Source organism: Electrona antarctica, assembly GCF_951216825.1.
Source record: "Electrona antarctica genome assembly, chromosome: 17".
Classification (NCBI taxonomy): domain Eukaryota; kingdom Metazoa; phylum Chordata; class Actinopteri; order Myctophiformes; family Myctophidae; genus Electrona; species Electrona antarctica.
In genome coordinates, this window is record NC_136798.1 from 43,018,220 (window position 1) to 43,037,779 (window position 19,560).

The 19,560-nt window shown below is 41.5% G+C and overlaps 1 protein-coding gene across 2 annotated transcripts in view; it reads left to right on the forward strand.

Annotated features, from left to right (window-relative positions):
• The first annotated feature begins 6,159 nt into the window (after positions 1–6,159).
• LOC306941504 (uncharacterized protein) overlaps positions 6,160–19,560 on the forward strand; it is a 29,874-nt gene continuing 16,473 nt past the window's right edge. The window contains exons 1-3 of one of the 2 annotated variants that reach the window (XM_079527013.1): positions 6,160–6,451; positions 11,965–12,042; positions 12,359–15,557. In XM_079527013.1, coding sequence (XP_079383139.1) covers positions 6,415–6,451; positions 11,965–12,042; positions 12,359–15,447 — 3,204 coding nt within the window. In that variant the 5' untranslated portion in view covers positions 6,160–6,414 and the 3' untranslated portion in view covers positions 15,448–15,557. Of the gene's footprint in view, positions 6,452–11,964; positions 12,043–12,358; positions 15,558–19,560 lie in introns of those variants that run through there. The other variant, XM_079527016.1, reaches the window with a different exon arrangement.

Genomic DNA, 19,560 nt, shown 5'->3' on the forward strand with positions numbered 1-19,560 from the left:
TTCAGCCTGACAACATTTTCTTTCTTTTTTTTTTAATGGTGATGCATCGATGCCTTGTTGCCAAGATTGCCGCTTGTAACGGTATAGTGCTGTCGATAATGTCTCCTCAAAAACTGAATGTTTGAGATGAATTCAACTAACTTAGAATGCTACTGAATACGATGTACAGTTCTGATAGCGCCTATGTCACCCGAAGCTCTGAATGACGCCAGATTGTAGGTCTGTAGTCAGCCGAACCGAACAAACTTTGCCTATAGTGCCTGCCCACATGGTGGGCGTGTTTTTGAGTGTCTACACGAACACAATTGTCCCATGTCCGCTGTCCAGGGGAGATAGGGAAGTCAGGCGGGGAGCTAGGGTGACAATTGTCATCGCATGTAATCCCATGGGCTGTTACAGTTTTTAAGAGCCCAGAACAACTAGGCCCGGGGTCCCAGTTTGTCAAACATTTCACAGGCTTTGGGTCGGGCTCTGGCTGAACCTGTATCAGTCTGGGCCGGGTCGGGCTCAAATGATTAGGCCCGATTAACGCTCTAGCACCGGTCAGCAGTGAGTGTTGGGAGGGAGGAGTAGGACGAAGGCTCTCTACGTCCTCCCGGTGGGGACTCCTGAGTCCTCACCGGCAGGTGAGTCAGTAGGATAGAACAGGGGTTCTCAACCCGTGGGTCGCGACCCCTCGGGGGGTCGCCAGATTATTTTAGGGGGTCCCCAAATTATTTAAAAAAAGAAAAAAAGAAAAAAAAAGGTTTTTTTTTAAATTTGTTTTTCACGATTTTTCAAAAATAGCAGACCTACAAGCTCGTAGCGCGCCACTCGGTGGCGCGCTATGAGCTTGTAGATCTGCTATTTTTAAATAGCTAAATTATAACAATGCTTAAAACACCAAAAGGGGTTCCCGTCCAAAATGGTTTAAGGTTATTGTAGCAGTCAATTTATATTGGGGGTCGGGAGGGGGCGGGGCGGGGGTCCCGAGACGTTGCCAAAGCATTTTCGGGGGTCCCCGGCCAAAAACGTTGAGAACCCCTGGGATAGAACAGCAGTGACAACACAGAAATGTGTGTGGCGAGGATTCAAGGGGTAAAAAGTCAAAATGTACAATTAATGCATATCTTAGCACCCCCAGGCTCAGTTCTGTGTGCTCTACATTCACACCTTAAAGGAGCATTCAGTGATTTGGGTGATTTGGAAAAAACCCGGTCCGCCCTGGTAACAAGATGTGCACATACACACGATCTACAGTGGGGGAAGTACAACAGACCAACAGCACGTGCACCAAGGCCCGCCCCACCCGATCATGATTGGAGGAAGGCCCCTCTCATCCTGATTGGATGAAGGCTTTGCCACCCAAAGCCCAAACCGAAACTATGGATTTTTGACCCCAGGGGCTCACTGGGGACAGGGAGGAACTCCTTATATGGTCAGCACACTTTATAGTAGGGAGGATTATCCAAAAAATAAGGAAAAATAAGTTATATTTGAATTAAGTGAAATCACTGAATATACCTTTAACTGCACCTTGGTATTATAAATATGTAATAATACACAAGTGAAGAAAACAATATTTGTCTTCAAACTCTACGCTGTAATTCAGTTTATGATACGTGTAGGCTATTTATCTAGCTGTAAAAGAACATATTTTCTTTATTTTATGTTGTGTGTTCTTCAGTGGTCTGTCAACCTGGCCTCACCATTGATTAGAAATGAAAACATTGCTGAAGTGCAGCTTCCAACACAAGCCCGGCTCAAAGGAAATCAATTATTTGCAGACAGTCCTGGACAAAAAAAACAAAAAAAACATCACCTCAGAGGACCTCAAAACGGAGGGGAAGAAACAAGACAAGATGCAAAACATGTTGACCAAATAGAAAGGATGTGACATGAATTTAGGATGAACTGCTAAATGATGGCAGGAGTAACCCACCCAGGAGAGTAAGCCAAGGTACCGGGGCGGCATAGCTAACCTATTGTTCATTATATGATAAAAGCGCATTTTCTGATGTCAGGAGTGGATGAAGTCCTCACCCAAGACAAATTCATGGACGCTTAAACAACAGTATAGTATATGACACCTTTAATTTCACACTTAACAGAAGAGAGGCTTCTGTTATGGTTATTTTATTTAAGTTAAACCAATTTCCAGTTATATTATAGTAGCATGTTTTGCAGGCTAGGCAGTAGCGTTTCCAGGAATCACATTTTTGGCAGGCAAGATGTTCCCCCCCCAGAAAAACAAAAAAGAAATACATACTCTGCATGTATGTATTGGGCAGGAGAAAAATGTTCATAAAACTGCAATTTGCATTGGCTCATTGGCTTTCACTTACAAACCTCTCTTATACTGGGTTTTTAGATATTGGTCCAAAGTTCACGTGTAGAAAGTTTCGGTCAAATTGCGCAAAAATCCCAGGAGTAGATTCAATTGAACTGTTTTACATATATTTAAAAATGGTGAGAGATCTAAAGGTCAGAGGTCAACAGTCAGAACACAAACGTTTTTTTTGGCATGAGCAGACGCATATGCGTATCAAAGTTGTATTGCTGACGGTCAAACAGTCCATGAGCTATGTCTGTTCAAAGTTTACATTTTCAATTGAGGTCAATGGCTGTGGGCTTCACGTCCTCACCGTTAAGCATAGCCAAATATTGCCATGTTTCGTGAAAACCGACTCAGCCAGACCATTCAGCCAAGAACTGCTATTTTTGGCGGAAAAAGAAGAAGGAGAAGAATACAGACAAATACAATAAGGGACTAAAAAACCCTTTTTCGGGCTTGGTCCCCAAATGCCAGGGCAGCAAGGTCATCGGATAAAAAAACTATAATTGTTTAATTCTTTGCATCCGGGCAGGCCATCACGGCCACAGTGGCCTCAGGTGCCAGGGGCTGCTAGGGCATTTACATTTTTGATGGGCAGAAGGCCAAACAGGGGGGATGACGTCTGATTCTAAAGGTGTAACAGTTCTAACTAAATGGGTTACGGCCCAAATGCATTGGAAGTGCCTTCCCTTAACTACAACTGAAGGCATCATTTTTAGACTTTTGCGTTGCCTGTTCAAAAATAGCAGATATAAAAGCTCACAGCGCGCCACTTCGTGCAGTGCTGCAAGCTTGTTCATCTTGTGTGAGAACTGTACTGATTTAGGAGTTATTTGAAGAATCAGCCTCAGCTCAGGTCTTGGGATAACTGCAGACAGACTGCAGACAGACAGACAGACAGACAGACAGACAGACAGACACATTTTATGATGAATGGTGGACCCTATTGTAAACAAGTGTAATGCTTTATGGTGTCGTCCACAGTTAACAGCTTTGTATTGAGTTGTGCCTGAAATGTAGCCTACGGTAATTTCCTAACCTGTTAATAAGTACACCAATCAATCAATCAATCAATCAATCAATCAACACAGACAGACAGAATGTAATACACAGGTGGAACACACACTTCACTCCCTGTTTACCCTCAAGCACCCCCCCCCCCCCCCCCAACAAACACTAAGTTTGCATTGATTTCCGATGGATATTATGGTTTGTGTGCTCCCCAATGGCCTGTGTGTGATCAGCAGGAGCCAGGAGACGATTTCTGTGTGTGTGTGTGTGTGTGTGTGTGTGTGTGTGTGTGTGTGTGTGTGTGTGTGTGTGTGTGTGTGTGTGTGTGTGTGTGTGTGTGTGTGTGTGTGTGTGTGTGTGTGTGGATCAATACTGCCACCGGGTGGTCAATTGTAGAACTCGCCTAGTGGAGAACTGCAGATTTCTTTTAGTTGGTGATGTGTGCTAGCCTGGCTTTGGCCAGGCTGATAAATGTATTATACAACAGGTCGTTTCGAGGAAGCAATCTGATTGGTTGAAACAACCTTCTAGCCATGCTTCAAACCAGCATCATGGAACACCTAATTAAAACAAATAATTCAGCCGTGTTGTACTCCCAGAGCACAGCAGACTCGTCATTAAACAATCATGTTTTTTTAGCGAAAACCTTAGTTTTAAGGATAACTGTTCGCAAATCGCAATATTACACTTCAGCGCTGCTTACAGAAATAACCTTCGGCTCGTTCTTGCAGCAACGCAGGCATTCATGACAGTAACGCACACCCTCTCGTGTAATATTATTATTATTATTAGTAGTAGTAGTAGTAGGCGTAGTAGTAGTAGTAGTAGTAGTAGACTACTAGTAGTAGTAGTAGTAGTAGTAGTAGTAGTAGTAGTCTGCAGCAGCTAACTTTAGCAATAAACGTGCCTTAAAGATAGTTCTGTGAGTGCTGGTATTCTTTGTTAATATTGTGAAGTAACGTTTCTAGACCGTGCACCTATGGTGACCATGATGTCCCTTGTCCCTCTTTGAGTAGGACAGACCCTCATTTCCAAGACTTTTCAGGACGTCCCACAAATTGAGACCATGATGTCCCACATTGTGACTGGCAGGCACAATGTGTAAAGCTCCCATTGCCTCTTTACCTGCAATTACGGCATTTCATAGCAACTTAAAGGACAACTTTAGTTTTTTTTCAACCAAGGTTCATGTTTTAGGATGTTATTAGAGAAACTAAAAGATGAGTTATTTATTTGCATTTGCTGCTTTCTTTCGTTTTAGGGATTTTAGCTGTTTTTGACAGGGGGCGGGGGCATTCGAGCATGGGGCTAAATATGTATTTTTTTACAACATTTTATAGCGATTTATTTTTTAATTATTTACTATAGTCCTAATAAACCCCAGGAAATTTCATCTGGCCACAAAAGATCACGGGATCTACTAAAGTTGTCCTTTAAGTAGGCCTATTAGGTTGCTATCCCCGTCCCGTCCCATACAAGCGATACTTCTGTCCCTCAACTGAAATGAAACAATGAAACAATGAAACAGGCGTACAATTCAATTAATTTGGATCTGGTCACCCTGGGTAAGAAACCCCAGACAGTGATATTAGAAGTCTTTCTTTTTTTCAGTGACAATTACACACTCCCTCCACCAGGTGGCGGAAGGCATTATTAAGGCAACAGTTCCTAGACCTAGAGCGTTGTTAAGGCTCCGTCTTTTTGGCAAATCTAGAACTTCCTGTTTGAGAGCTAGCAAATTTAAGACATCCGGTTGCTTTCAGAATAAAAGCGTAGTTAATTAAATAATTATTACATTACATTATTAGTATTATTATTACATTACAGTTATTGTGAAGACACACATTATGTTTCTGTGTAAAAATAAGTAATGAAATAACGTTAAAAAGTTCTAAATGGATAAATGCCCAAGTCCATGCACTGGAGTGCCCAAGTCCATTCACTGGAGTGCATGGACTTTATAAAGTGGATGCTGGACAAAAATCCCTGCTATCTATCGACTAGTGTGACATATGCACATGTCCGGGGAGACCTCCTCTACAACACCACACTGTCCGCTAAGCAGCAGAGGTGTAAAACAGAAATTGGCACGCCATACAGCGAGGTGAAAGATACAAAAATATCCCATTTCCAGACTAAAGTGGACACTGGACAAAAATCCCTGCTATGTATCGACTAGTGTGACATATGCACATGTCCGGGGAGACCTCCTCTACAACACCACACTGTCCGCTAAGCAGCAGAGGTGTAAAAATTAAATTGGCACACCATACAGCGAGGTGAAAGATAAAAAAATATCCCATTTCCAGACTAAAGTGAACTAAAGTGGACGCTGGGCAAAAATCCCTGCTATGTATCGACTAGTGTGACATACGCACATGTCCGGGGAGACCTCCTCTACAACACCTCGCTGTATGGTGTGCCAATTTAATTTTTACACCTCTGCTGCTTAGCGGACAGTGTGGTGTTGTAGAGGAGGTCTCCCCGGACATGGGCATATGTCACACTAGTCGATACATAGCAGGGATTTTTGTCCAGTGTCCACTTTATAAAGTCCATGCACTCCAGTGAATAGCATTTATCCATTTAGATAACTTTTTAATTACTTATCTGTACACAGAAACATTACTTATTACTTATTTTTACACAGAAACATAATGTGTGTCCTATAGCATCGTTTAAATGCTTAATTTATAGTTTTAATGTGCAAATTAATATTTTTTTCAATATTCTAGAAGATACTCTTATTTTGAAGAGATCGTCCCCCGGAAGTCTTATATTTGCTAGCTTAGATTTGCTAGAAAAACAGTGCCTCATCAGGCTATAGCGTGGTCACAACTCACAACTGAACCGATTTATAACTGTATATTTATACATTATAACTCTAGTATTTCGGTGGAAAAACGTCTCATAAAGGAGGCAACTAAAAACGTGTCAAATGGAGTGTGTATAGGGGTGAAGATAAATGAACACATGACGTCGGTGTGAGAGGATATATTGTGTTTGTTGTAGACGCTTGATGTCAAGAGCTAGTGTTTGTGTTAGCGCCTCATTTGCTGCCGCGACGTTCATCACTCTTCCAGAGAGAGATGGAGACTCTACACAACATCAAACTACACACTGCAGGTAGGCCTATGTGTTACACTCAACATCAAACTACAAAGTCTACACCCTAGGGTGAATTATACACTTATCTAATCCATAGCCACGGACAGCAAATAGGCTATAATCGTTTCAAAAATGACACACAACATCAAACTACAAGGTAGCCTTAGATTAAGACTTGCAGATTTATTTTGCGTCTTGGTGCTCTTTCCCCTGTGGACACTGCAGTGCAGATCAGCCAACAGCTGAGCCCGTGGAACTCTGGACAGTAGCCTATAGGCCTACAAATGCAAAATATAAGGTGCTTACCCTGTTGCCCTAAATGTTATAGTTCCTATCGCAACATTACGTAAGATAGACTTGAAAGATGGAAAAAGATTCGCAACAGATTCGCTCTTCCGGGCTCAATAGCTCAGGAATGAAACATTCCTAAATCACAAAACTAAATCTCATTCTTATCCTGATTAGATAAAGAAAAAAACTACAACTTGATTTGAATCCCAAAAAGCCACCTTCGAGGTTAATAGATGATAGGCTATATGTCGTTTAGCTGAGCGGTTAGGTTAGTTAGTTAGCGGTTAGTCTACAAAGTGCAACGCCGAAAGTGAAAATATTCAATAACTTTATTTATATGCAGAGCATTGACACCAAATTTACATCACACATCAATGGTGTAATTATGATTGTACTACAGCATGTATTTGCAAAAAAAAGGGAAGAAAAGAGAGAAAAGTACCCGCAATGGAGTTTTAGATTTTCCTATTCAAATCAATGGGAATAATGTATTCACTAATAAATGTATATAAATTACATGTTTTTAGTGCTGTAGTATGATCAATGGGAGCCCCCTAGTGGTGATATTTCGCCAAACTAAGTGCTGTAGTAAGACTAGATGATTTTCATGCTGCTACAATGCATAAGAGGTAAGTTATTCATACAAAGTGACGATAAAAAATAACCAAAATCACGAGACGTGACCATATGGAGGTGTGCCTGACCGACCAACCGACGGACGTACAGACAGACAGGTTTTGCAGGTTTTCATAGTAATCTGTGACCTATGGTCGCAGCTACACTAATTACACTATTAGCCTACTCTTATTACACTAGTACACTTATTACAATATTATACTATTACCCTAATTACACTAACTATTATACTATTACACTTATTACACTATTACACTATTACCCTAATTACACTATTACACCATTACCCTAATTACACTATTACACTACCAGTAAGACGCCTGAGGGCGAGAAGCAAGGTCGTGTGCACGCCAACTGCTGGGCGAGCGCTGACGCTTTGGCATGGGGGTCAGATCAACGTTGAATGAATTCTGTACTGGCCATATAAGGAGTATGTCTTAGTGTACAGGGTTTGGTGAGGTCAGATCAACATATGGAATGTCAGAGCAGTTCAGCTCCATACAGTATATGGAGATCGGTGGTAGCGGGTAGAGATGCAACGATACTGATTTTTCAATTTCGATCCGATCAGATATATACATTTTTGAAATTTCCTGATACACTCCCGATATCCGATATTTTACATAGCAAAAAATTTAAATACAAAATGCGCATTGACATTATTTTTGGTAGCGTGGCATTGGTTAGAGATCTCAATTTAGTCAGACCATTATTAACACTATCCTAAACCCTAACCTAACCCAAGCCACAATGATTTGTAACCCGCAGCATGGGTCTGACTAACGAGTGGTCTGACTTGAGGGAAGTCCCCTTATTTTTGAGGGGCGCAAGCCCCTCCTATATTCAGCTAAGTGTAGATTTTTGTCTTACACAAACATTAAATTCCTGTTTACAATGAATGGAGAATTTACATCATAGTGTCTGAGCTAATAAGAGTGCCCCTCACTTCACACGGGTGTGATTTTTTTCAATTGTAGAATAGGCTTCAAACAATAGAGCAGTCATACTATTAATATTGTTTGTTGTGTAATGTTACACAAGGCTGTAATCCACATCATATCTCTAAATAGCAAAGAATGTACAAATGCCTTACATTTAAATTCAAAGAGGGGATGTTTATGGTTAAGTGTTTAAAAATAAGAATAAGTGTTTAACCTGTAAACCTTAAGGAAATGGCAACCTGTTAATTAATACTATGGTTTATTATTATTATTATTATTATTATTATTATTATTATTATTATTATTATTATTATTATTATTATTATTATTATGTGCAAAGGTACCTTTTTACCCCTAAAGTGATGCCTGCATGTAACCTGTTAATTAATACTATGGTTTATTAATAATAATAATAATAGTAATTATTATTATTGCTATGTACAGTGGTACCTTTTACCCCTAATGTGATGCCTGGAATCAGCTGCGCTATCATGTGACAAAAGCCTTGAGCCTTACCGACAGAACTCGGGGAGAAATACCTCAGGTCTCAGGACGTTTGTTATGGTGCTGGTGTTGTGTTTATAACAATTTACAATTTACAATTTAGGCATTTAGCAGACGCTCTTAATCCAGAGCGACTTACATTAGGCAGGAACAAAAGTATGGGAATATATCACATATATAAAATGCATTTATCAAGAAACATGCGTAAGCTAAGAACGTAACTAGAACATATCTATATAATGACACTATACATATTAACTATACATATATACTATACTATGCTATACATATGTACTATGATGTGCTATGACTATATACAATGCAATTATTGTGCTGTCTACATGACATGCTATAAGTCTGTTTCAAATGCTATCTAAGTCTAAAAAGTGCTATCTAAGGGGGTAGGATAAGTGCTATGGGCCATGATGGAGTCTGAAAAGGTGGGTCTTCAGACTACGGCGGAAGATTGGGAGTGATGCTGCAGTTCTTATTGCAACGGGGAGTGCATTCCACAGTTTTGGGGCCAGAAGGGAGAAGAGTTTGGGACGTGTGGAGCGTTGTCCCGGCGTTTTTAGTGAGGGTACTTCCAGCTTTCCTGCGTTGGCTGATCTGAGTGCGCGGGAGGGTTTGTAGGGTTCAATCATGCTTGCAAGATATGGGGGAGCCATACCTTTGGTTGCTTTGAATGCCAGCATCAGAGTTTTGTATTCTGTGCGGGCAGTGACTGGGAGCCAGTGCAGGGAGCGGAGCAGGGGGGAGACATGTGAGAATTTTGGCTGGTTGAAGACCAGACGAGCTGCGGCATTTTGGATCATTTGGAGAGACTTAAGTGCACATGCCGGTAGGCCAGTAAGGAGCAAATTACAATAGTCAAGTTTTGACAAGACTGTTGTCTGGATTAGGAGCTGGGCTGATTCCTGGGTGAGGAACGGTCTAATTCGTCGTATGTTATAGTGTGAACCTACAGGATCGAGTGACAGCTGTGATGTGAGTTTTAAACGAGAGCTGACTGTCCAGGACAACACCAAGGTTCCTGGCTGTTGGGACAGACGTTACCAGGGTGTTGTCTACGGAAATAGTTAGCTCCCGCATAGGGCAGGACTTAGCTGGGAAGAAGAGAAGCTCAGTCTTGAGTCTATGATACTTTAGTTTGCAAACTCTGTCTTTGTCTTAAGAATTGCACTAAACTAAACAACAATGTCATGGTTTGATAACTGAGCCAATTATATAAAGACGGATTTAACCGAGACGACGACGTGCGCTTATTCTTCATCATCATCATCGTCACAGCAGCATTTTTTTCAATGGCAATAATAAAGTTACAAAGATTGAATCACATAGCGCTAAACAGCACGTGTGTGCAGTTAATATATAGCAGAAGAATGGATTACAAGAGCAATCTCATCAACAACAATGTCAGAACGCAGCTGTAGTGTGGAGATGATCGCTCCACCACACAACTGAACTGCGCATGCAGTGACTTGACTGATCCGTGCGACGACGGGTAAACTTTATACTTCGAATACTGTTAAGTCTGTAAGTGATTCCATTCTCTTGCATATTGCACCTTAGTGGGGCTTTTTTCTATAGTCTCTGTTTGCAGTCTGTACATACTGGAGGTTGGATTCGCTCACTGCACTGTCTGTGCAGGACGGACTGTAGTAAACATTAAACACGTTTCCCCCTCCTGTATCGGAGCGTGTATTGGTGGCGTCAAATCCGATCTCCGATACATTAATTAAGCTGGATCGGAGGCCGATCCCGATATAATATCGGATCGGTTGCATCTCTAGTAGCGGGGAGATTCTCTTGAGTGTACAGGGTTTGATGAGGGCCCAGGTAGGGCCGGGCCTTAATTCTCGGGCCTGTTGAGAACTCCAGTTTTCGCCGGCTGATGGGCTGCACTAATAACTTTGGGGCAGGCCCGTCTAGAGTTTGAAATTTGAATGGTATAAGTATAGTCAAAAGGGAGACATCGAAGAGGATGGATGGGGAAGGATCAGCATGTGGAATATCAGAACAGGTTCTGAAATATATCCATATATGGAGATCTAAGGTCTGATCTGAGGTTTAAGGTCAGATGTAGAGTTGCTGGCCAATAGTGATGACATCAGCAGAGATTAAAATAGGGTGCGTTTTGCATCCCAAAACGCAATTTATAGTTATGGGATGCAATACACCAACAACCTCTGCATCCACGGGACGCAGTACTCAGGCCACGCAATATAATACATTGGTCTCCGGTTGCCGACCGACTCTATTAAATATGCGCTACCCAGATTATTTTATTGGCATTTGGTGAAAAAAAAGAAGAAAAGAAAAGTCAAAATCCGACCGAGTCAAACCAGATAGCCAGTAGCGCTCTGCTTCAAAACACTAGTTCATGTTTCAGCTTTATTACTTGAAGATTTGTTTTACATTTGTATAAGGCTGTCAAAGTTAACGCACGCAAATTCATTTTAACGGTGTCAATTTCATTGACACGTGAAGTGACGTGATTAACAGTTTAAGGGCCCCAGACGGAGATCACCGTCAAGTTCACGGTCAAGTTGCCCGAGACGGAGATTGATAAATAGGACGGAGATTAATGATATCAAAACCGGTAGCATCGCTCCACAGCCTAGGAGCGCTTGTTGCCCAATCCTCGGTGTTGCACAACAGTGACACGTCATCGAAAATGTTCCCTGCCTGTTTAGCGGACGACAACGAAAATCTTAAAACGTTCATAACTCGCGATCTAAATCATCCCGTCTAATTATGAAAAAAGTGTGTGATCCTGTGTTAGACGGCGCTCCGCGGTCCAGTCGCTAGTCGCGATAGATTTATTCTTACCTCCCGTTGTTGTCGATCGACTCTAGAGTGGTGTGGCTATTGTACAACACCAAAACACCCCCGAGGCGATCGACAACTTCTAACGCGACAAGCGACGGGACCGCGTCAAAAACATAACTTTTTATGGACGGATTGATTTAGATCAAGAGTTACTCACATTTGAAGATTTTTCCTCTCATCCACTAAAATGGAGGGGGACCACTTTGGATAACGTCCCAACCGGAAATTACATCGAATGTTGCCCCACAGGCGCTCCCAGCCTGTGGAGCAGTGTGCTCGGTTATGATATCATTAATGTTCCGTCCTTATTCTATTCCTTCATTGCAGACCAGTGTGCAGAGTCCAGCCTGAAGGTGAAGATGTTTTGGAGTGTTAAACAGGAACCTGAAAACAACCTGGACATCGGTACGTTTCACTCTCTCTCTCTCTCTCTCTCTCTCTCTCTCTTTGTCTCTTTTTCTTTTTCTGTGCTATTGTAGGGCTATCCTCTTATCAACCAACAAGTAGAACTGGAATATGCTCCGAGCAAGTTTTGATAAATTAGAATGTTTGCAGCAAATTACATTTTGTTTATGAATGAGAATAGACTTACAGTTTGGAAATGGAAAATGTATTTACAGCTGAAGTTATTTCAACTGGGAAAGCCATAAAGCAGAGGAAACACGGCATGTTAAGTTCAAACCTTTAATGTTTTTCTCTCATTGTATTATATCCCCCCCAGACTCCCTTACCACCCATGTGTGTAAAGAGGAGGTTTTCCCTGAACATGAGGAGAGGAGCCCCAGTCTGGTCCAGGAGGAACCACAACCTTCACATATTAAAGAGGAACTACTTCAAAGACCAGAGGAGCCGATGGCATTGCAAGCGGTGAAAAGTGAAGATGATGATGAAAACGGAGAGCCAGAACCAGTAGCCAGCACATCAACTGAACACATGAAAACACAAGCTGATGTAAAGGACTGTCGAACATCACAACCAACCAGAGTTGGGCAGCTCCTCTCTTCACAATGTTCTGAATCTGACGTCACTGAAGACAGTGATGACTGGGAGGAGACCAGGGAAGGTCAGTCGGTTTTAAACGCACTGACTTTACGCAAGACACAAAATGTGGAAGAACAAACATTGTCTTTAAGCCACAAGCTCACAAAACAAACTCACTCTATGAAGAAGCACACAGGGAAGAAACGTTTTAGTTGTACAGAGTGTGGCAAAATGTTTAATCATAAGGAACATCTGAATAGGCACACAGTAGTTCATACAGGGGAAAAGTCCTTTGCTTGCAAAGTTTGTGGTAAAGGCTTTGGTGTAAAGAGTACTCTGAAATCACACATGATGATTCATACAGGGGAAAAGCCCTTTAGTTGCAATGTGTGTGGTAAATGCTGTGTTCGCAGTGATGAGCTAAAGATACACATGAGGACTCATACAGGGGAAAAGCCCTTTAGTTGCAATGTTTGTGGTAAAAGCTGTAGTCAATTGGCTCATCTGAAAACGCACATGAGGACTCATACAGGGGAAAGGCCCTTTAGTTGTTCATATTGTGGTAAAGGCTTTGGTCTAAAGAGTACTCTGAAAATACACATGAGGACTCATACAGGGGAAAAGCCCTTTAGTTGCAATGTTTGTGGTAAAAGCTGTAGTCAATTGACTCAAATGAAAACGCACATGAGGACTCATACAGGGGAAAAGCCCTTTGATTGCAAAGATTGTGGTAAAGCCTTTAGTCTAATGTCTAGTCTGAAAACACACATGATGATTCATACAGGGGAGAAGCCTTTTAATTGCAAAGTTTGCGGTAAAGGCTTTACTCTCCGTGCAGACCTAAACAAACACACAAGGACTCATACAGGGGAAAAGCCCTTTGATTGCAAAGATTGTGGTAAAGCCTTTAGTCTAATGTGTAGTCTGAAAACACACATGATGATTCATACAGGGGAGAAGCCTTTTAATTGCAAAGTTTGCGGTAAAGGCTTTACTCACCGTGCAGACCTAAACAAACACACAAGGACTCATACAGGGGAAAAGCCCTTTGCTTGCACAGTTTGTGGTAAAGCCGTTCGTACAATGAATCAACTGAAAACACACATGAGGACTCATACAGGGGAAAAGCCCTTTAGTTGCAAAGTTTGTGGTAAAGGCTGTAGTGTAATGAGTCTTCTGAAATTACACATGAGGACTCATACAGGGGAAAAGCCCTTTAGCTGTTCATATTGTGGTAAAAACTTTAGTCAAATGGGTCATCTGAAATCCCACATGAGGACTCATACAGGGGAAAAGGCCTTTACTTGCAAAGTTTGTGGTAAAGGCTTTAGTCACAGCAGTGCTTTAAAAACACACATGATGACTCATTCAGCGGAAAAGCCCTTTAATTGCAAAGTTTGTGATAAAGGCTTTAGTCAAAGTGGTCCTCTGAAATCACACATGATGACACATACAGGGGAAAAGCCCTTTAGTTGCAATGTGTGTGGTAAATGCTGTGTTCGCAGTGATGAGCTAAAGATACACATGAGGACTCATACAGGGGAAAAGCCCTTTACTTGCAAAGTTTGTGGTAAAGGCTTTAGTCACAGCAGTGCTTTAAAAACACACATGATGACACATACAGGGGAAAAGCCCTTTAGTTGCAATGTGTGTGGTAAATGCTGTGTTCGCAGTGATGAGCTAAAGATACACATGAGGACTCATACAGGGGAAAAGCCCTTTAGTTGCAATGTTTGTGGTAAAAGCTGTAGTCAATTGGCTCATCTGAAAACGCACATGAGGACTCATACAGGGGAAAGGCCCTTTAGTTGTTCATATTGTGGTAAAGGCTTTGGTCTAAAGAGTACTCTGAAAATACACATGAGGACTCATACAGGGGAAAAGCCCTTTAGTTGCAATGTTTGTGGTAAAAGCTGTAGTCAATTGACTCAAATGAAAACGCACATGAGGACTCATACAGGGGAAAAGCCCTTTGATTGCAAAGATTGTGGTAAAGCCTTTAGTCTAATGTGTAGTCTGAAAACACACATGATGATTCATACAGGGGAGAAGCCTTTTAATTGCAAAGTTTGCGGTAAAGGCTTTACTCACCGTGCAGACCTAAACAAACACACAAGGACTCATACAGGGGAAAAGCCCTTTGATTGCAAAGATTGTGGTAAAGCCTTTAGTCTAATGTGTAGTCTGAAAACACACATGATGATTCATACAGGGGAAAAGCCCTTTGATTGCAAAGATTGTGGTAAAGCCTTTAGTCTAATGTGTAGTCTGAAAACACACATGATGATTCATACAGGGGAGAAGCCTTTTAATTGCAAAGTTTGCGGTAAAGGCTTTACTCACCGTGCAGACCTAAACAAACACACAAGGACTCATACAGGGGAAAAGCCCTTTGCTTGCACAGTTTGTGGTAAAGCCGTTCGTACAATGAATCAACTGAAAACACACATGAGGACTCATACAGGGGAAAAGCCCTTTAGTTGCAAAGTTTGTGGTAAAGGCTGTAGTGTAATGAGTCTTCTGAAATTACACATGAGGACTCATACAGGGGAAAAGCCCTTTAGCTGTTCATATTGTGGTAAAAACTTTAGTCAAATGGGTCATCTGAAATCCCACATGAGGACTCATACAGGGGAAAAGGCCTTTACTTGCAAAGTTTGTGGTAAAGGCTTTAGTCACAGCAGTGCTTTAAAAACACACATGATGACTCATTCAGCGGAAAAGCCCTTTAATTGCAAAGTTTGTGATAAAGGCTTTAGTCAAAGTGGTCCTCTGAAATCACACATGATGACACATACAGGGGTCTTATACAGGGTGAAAGCACCTTGAAGGCTTGGGTAAACTAGGGAATTATAAAACACAAGGCCTCATTTGGAGGAAAGCCCTTTTCTTGTACAGTTTGTAAAAAAAAAAAAAAAAAAGTTCCTGTCTAAATGATATTTAAAAAATAAACAGACTCATACAGGCAGACAAACCATTTAGTTGCAATTTGTTGCAAATGCTTTGCTGAACCTAATGAGGTTTCCTGCCGCACTGAGGCACACCAACACAAACGCCTTGCTAGTAAGCTTTCAGCTTCAGCCTATTCATTTTGATCACCTCCAACTATGTTATTGTAACCTTGTGTTGACAAATACGTTTTTGTCAACCGTATTATTACTGTGAAGATGATGAAACAACGAAACTAACTAAACACTACAGAGCTTCACACTACAACATCAACGCACATGTGTGTGAGTGACATTAAGGAGAATCGCGATATGGTTTTTGTTTTTTGGTGTACCGTATCGAACGTCAATTTCGGTACCTTTTCGCTACTTGTCGAGTATCGTGACAGCCTAAGGCACGATTCATACTCCTATTTTAGAGCCGAATAAAAGTCGGTCCGGCTCTGTAGAGCCTACAATGTGACGTCATTTGAGGTTCGGGGGGGGGGGGGGGGGGGGGGGGGGGGGGGCGGGTACCGTCCTAAGTCGGCTCTTCGGTGCTAAAATTTCTGACGAGCCGAAATCATTTCGGCACTACAGCGGTAAAATAGGAGTATGAATCGGCCCTTAGAAATACTCCTTTCCTTCAAGATCATATTTGGTTGACAGTGTTGTTTGTAAAGGCAAAGCTTTTAATAAAGGTTTATGATCTGCTACAGGTCTTTTATTTGTTTTATATATAATTACAGAAATGTTATCAAACAGTGAGTGGTTCACGTCTAATTATGGTAATTGTGTATGATGCCTATCCCATAATAACTACTGTGAACTAAGTTTGGGCGATAGGAACATTTTGGCATATCGCCCATCGTCTGCCCCAAAATCATCAATAGTATTATTCGTGCAATGTGAGAGTAGCTCACAGCAGGTTATGGGTCGGGGAAAAAAGGCAGATCTACAAGCTATTAACGCGCCTCGGACGTGACACGTTGAGAGCTTGTAGATCTGCCTGTTTTTGCAGCGCCGGTGTCAGACGCGTCAGAGTAAACTGACGGAGATGAAGTGGAGTTGAATCAGACAGGCTAACGGGCTATAAAAGGTGGTGGTGTTAGCTTAGCTTGTTGCTAACTGCTGTCACCCCTCGTCTTTTTCTTTTTCTTTTATTTATTTTTAAAGCTTCCCCCGACTTCACGGGTCGTGCATTGAAGCACGTCGCGTGTGATGAGACAGGAGACATCAGTGTGCATTCTGGTATGACTGTATATTATTAAACTGAGTCCGGAGTGACGGAAGTAATGAACACAACAACTACAGTAACTTCCCCGCCCCAATGCTGCGGCGCGATGCCGCCCTGCTGCTGGGGCAGCGTTAGAAGGGGAGGAGGGGTTTCCACCGGCGGCTGCTATGAGTTTTGCTGGCCCAAATCGAATCGCATTTATGCTCACACTTTATTTCGCTGTACAGGTTAATTGGGCTACATTTGAAGAGTTTGATTTTTTTGATAAGGTTGAGTATTATTTTTCAAAATAAAAGAGAAAAAAGAGAGAAGAGTTGGCGATATATTCGTCCCACCGCCAAACCTTACTGTGAACAATACAACCACAATCACTGCTTCATTTTACAGCCTATAAACCATGTAAACTATTACTACAGGGTACATTATTGGAGTAAGCCTATACATTATACAGCCTACATACCTTGCACTAAGTTAAACAAGTAAGACGCGGGAAGCTGTTGTGGCAGTCCACACACACACACACACACACACACACACACTTTTTACTTTTTACTTTTCTGTTTTTCTTTCTTTGTGTGTGCGTGCGTGCGTGCGTGTGCGTGCGTGCGTGCGTGCGCGTAATCATTGATATGTGTTTGTTTATGTACTGTATTTTCAGGTCAAAAATGTAAACCAATCAGGAGAGAGATTATCCATTCACCAGCTTTGATTTTACACCTCATCTACACTGCCACCACCAATGCAAATGTTGAAATCTCATTAGAATACCGATACATGTTTTTCAATGAGACTGTCCTGATGTACTGTGACTCGTGCAGCGACGTCGTCCACCCCTCCTATATTCGCTCACAGATGCAGAGTCTCTATTTGAGCGAGGTTTCGCAGCCCCAAACTATTTTATTGGTTGAGATCTGCACTCTGCTATGTTATTGGTTATTTGATTGGTTCAGGCGACGTCGCAATGCAATGGCCGACGCTCCATATCAGGACAGTTTTTCTTGTGCAGCAGAGGCGTGGTCCACTGCATTGCGTATCAAATGAACAGCCTTTCAAGAGAAGAAGGGGGCGGGATCCACATGGAGTGGGTGCTACGTGTAAAATACAACCGTGGGGAACCTGTTGCACAGCTAGGGAACCGTCATAAGGACTACATAAGAATAAACTGAATCCAATCCATACATGTTTTTTCATTAAAAATTGCAATGTTACGATATTACAAAAGGTTAAAGGACCACTTCACCATTTTCAACCCATCTTCATATAATAGGTCCTCACTAATAATCATGATAAAATGGCACCATTTTGTTCTACTCAGTCTGTGTATCATCGATGGGGAATCCAAGCTAATAGAAACTGCAGGCTTTCTAGTCCTGAAAAGTTGCAATGTGAAAATGGAAACCATTGCTCTCACGATAATACAAATCTAAACATTTTTGTAAAAATAAATCTTGTTTAAAATAAATCTGCATAACGATGATGTCACTGGTGGACTAGTTTCTGAACTGCCCACAGCCCTCCTATGAGACACAGACTGAGTAGAAAAGAACTGTGCCATTTTTATTTATCATGATTATTAGTGAGGACCAATTATATGAAGATAGGTTGAAAAGTGGTGAAGTGGTCCTTTAAGGATTTAAATGAATGCTGTGTCATAGTCTGGCGTATTTGAACTTCCCAAAACATACTGTTTTGCTTCACCACATTGACTTGTGTTTCATTATTATTATTTTTGGGCTCTAAATCTCATTCATGTAGCCAAAATGGCCAATACAAAGCTCAGAAATAAAACTCAGAAATAAAAGCTCACCTTAATGTGTCGGTCGAGTAGCCATGTGTACATAACTCGTTAGCATAATAAGCTGTGGTCTGTGATGTTCTGAATAGTCGAGTACCAGTGCCAGATGCCGTGATTGCCGTGACATACAATTACACAATCCAAGACGAATAATAACCAGTGTGGTGCAGAATGATATTGCAGAGCTGTAAACTAACCACAGCACACTCTCTTGACAGCACAGTTAATACATTAAGCTAGGTTGAAAACATGATACATATAACAATATGAGCATATTCAAATAAATGTCCAGGCAGGTGTAATTACAGGCTTTATTTTTACACCCAGAGATTGATGCAGAAAAAAAAGTGTTCTGCCAAGATGCTGCTAGCAATGGTACTGAAGCTGTCAGGATGGAACACAAGTTACAACTTGTCCACTTGTCCATGCGTGACTTCCTAAAAGGAGCTTCTGTCCCTGTTGCAGACCCTGTGAATAAAGTGAAAAACCAAATATCACATCACAGCAATAATGATTTAGTTCATTTTAACCTCTACATATTTGCAATTAGAAATGAGCTGATATCTCGATCCCCCTAAGGTCAAAACATCTATTGTTTAAATAAAGTACCAAGAAGGCCAGGAAGAGAAGACACAAGTCTATTTATCACCTGATCGACTCCATTACTATTGTGTTTCTACTTTTCTTGTAGTGGCAGCACTGATGCTCAAAAGGACATTACACGACCATGATTCAACATAAACGCCATGGCAGCGCTCTGTCTTAATTTAACATACTTATTTCCATCGCTCGGTTCCTCGCCCAATTACTGTTGCAGCAGTAATTGGGCTGTTGGTCCTTCTAAGTCACTAGTTCTCAAAGTTTATGGTGCAAAGGAGGACAGCCAAATGGATATAAATTATATTTGGCTGCAGAGACTTCCACCTGAAAAATCTAAATTATTAAAACAATTTCAAGATGTTTCAAAAATGTTCAATAAGAGC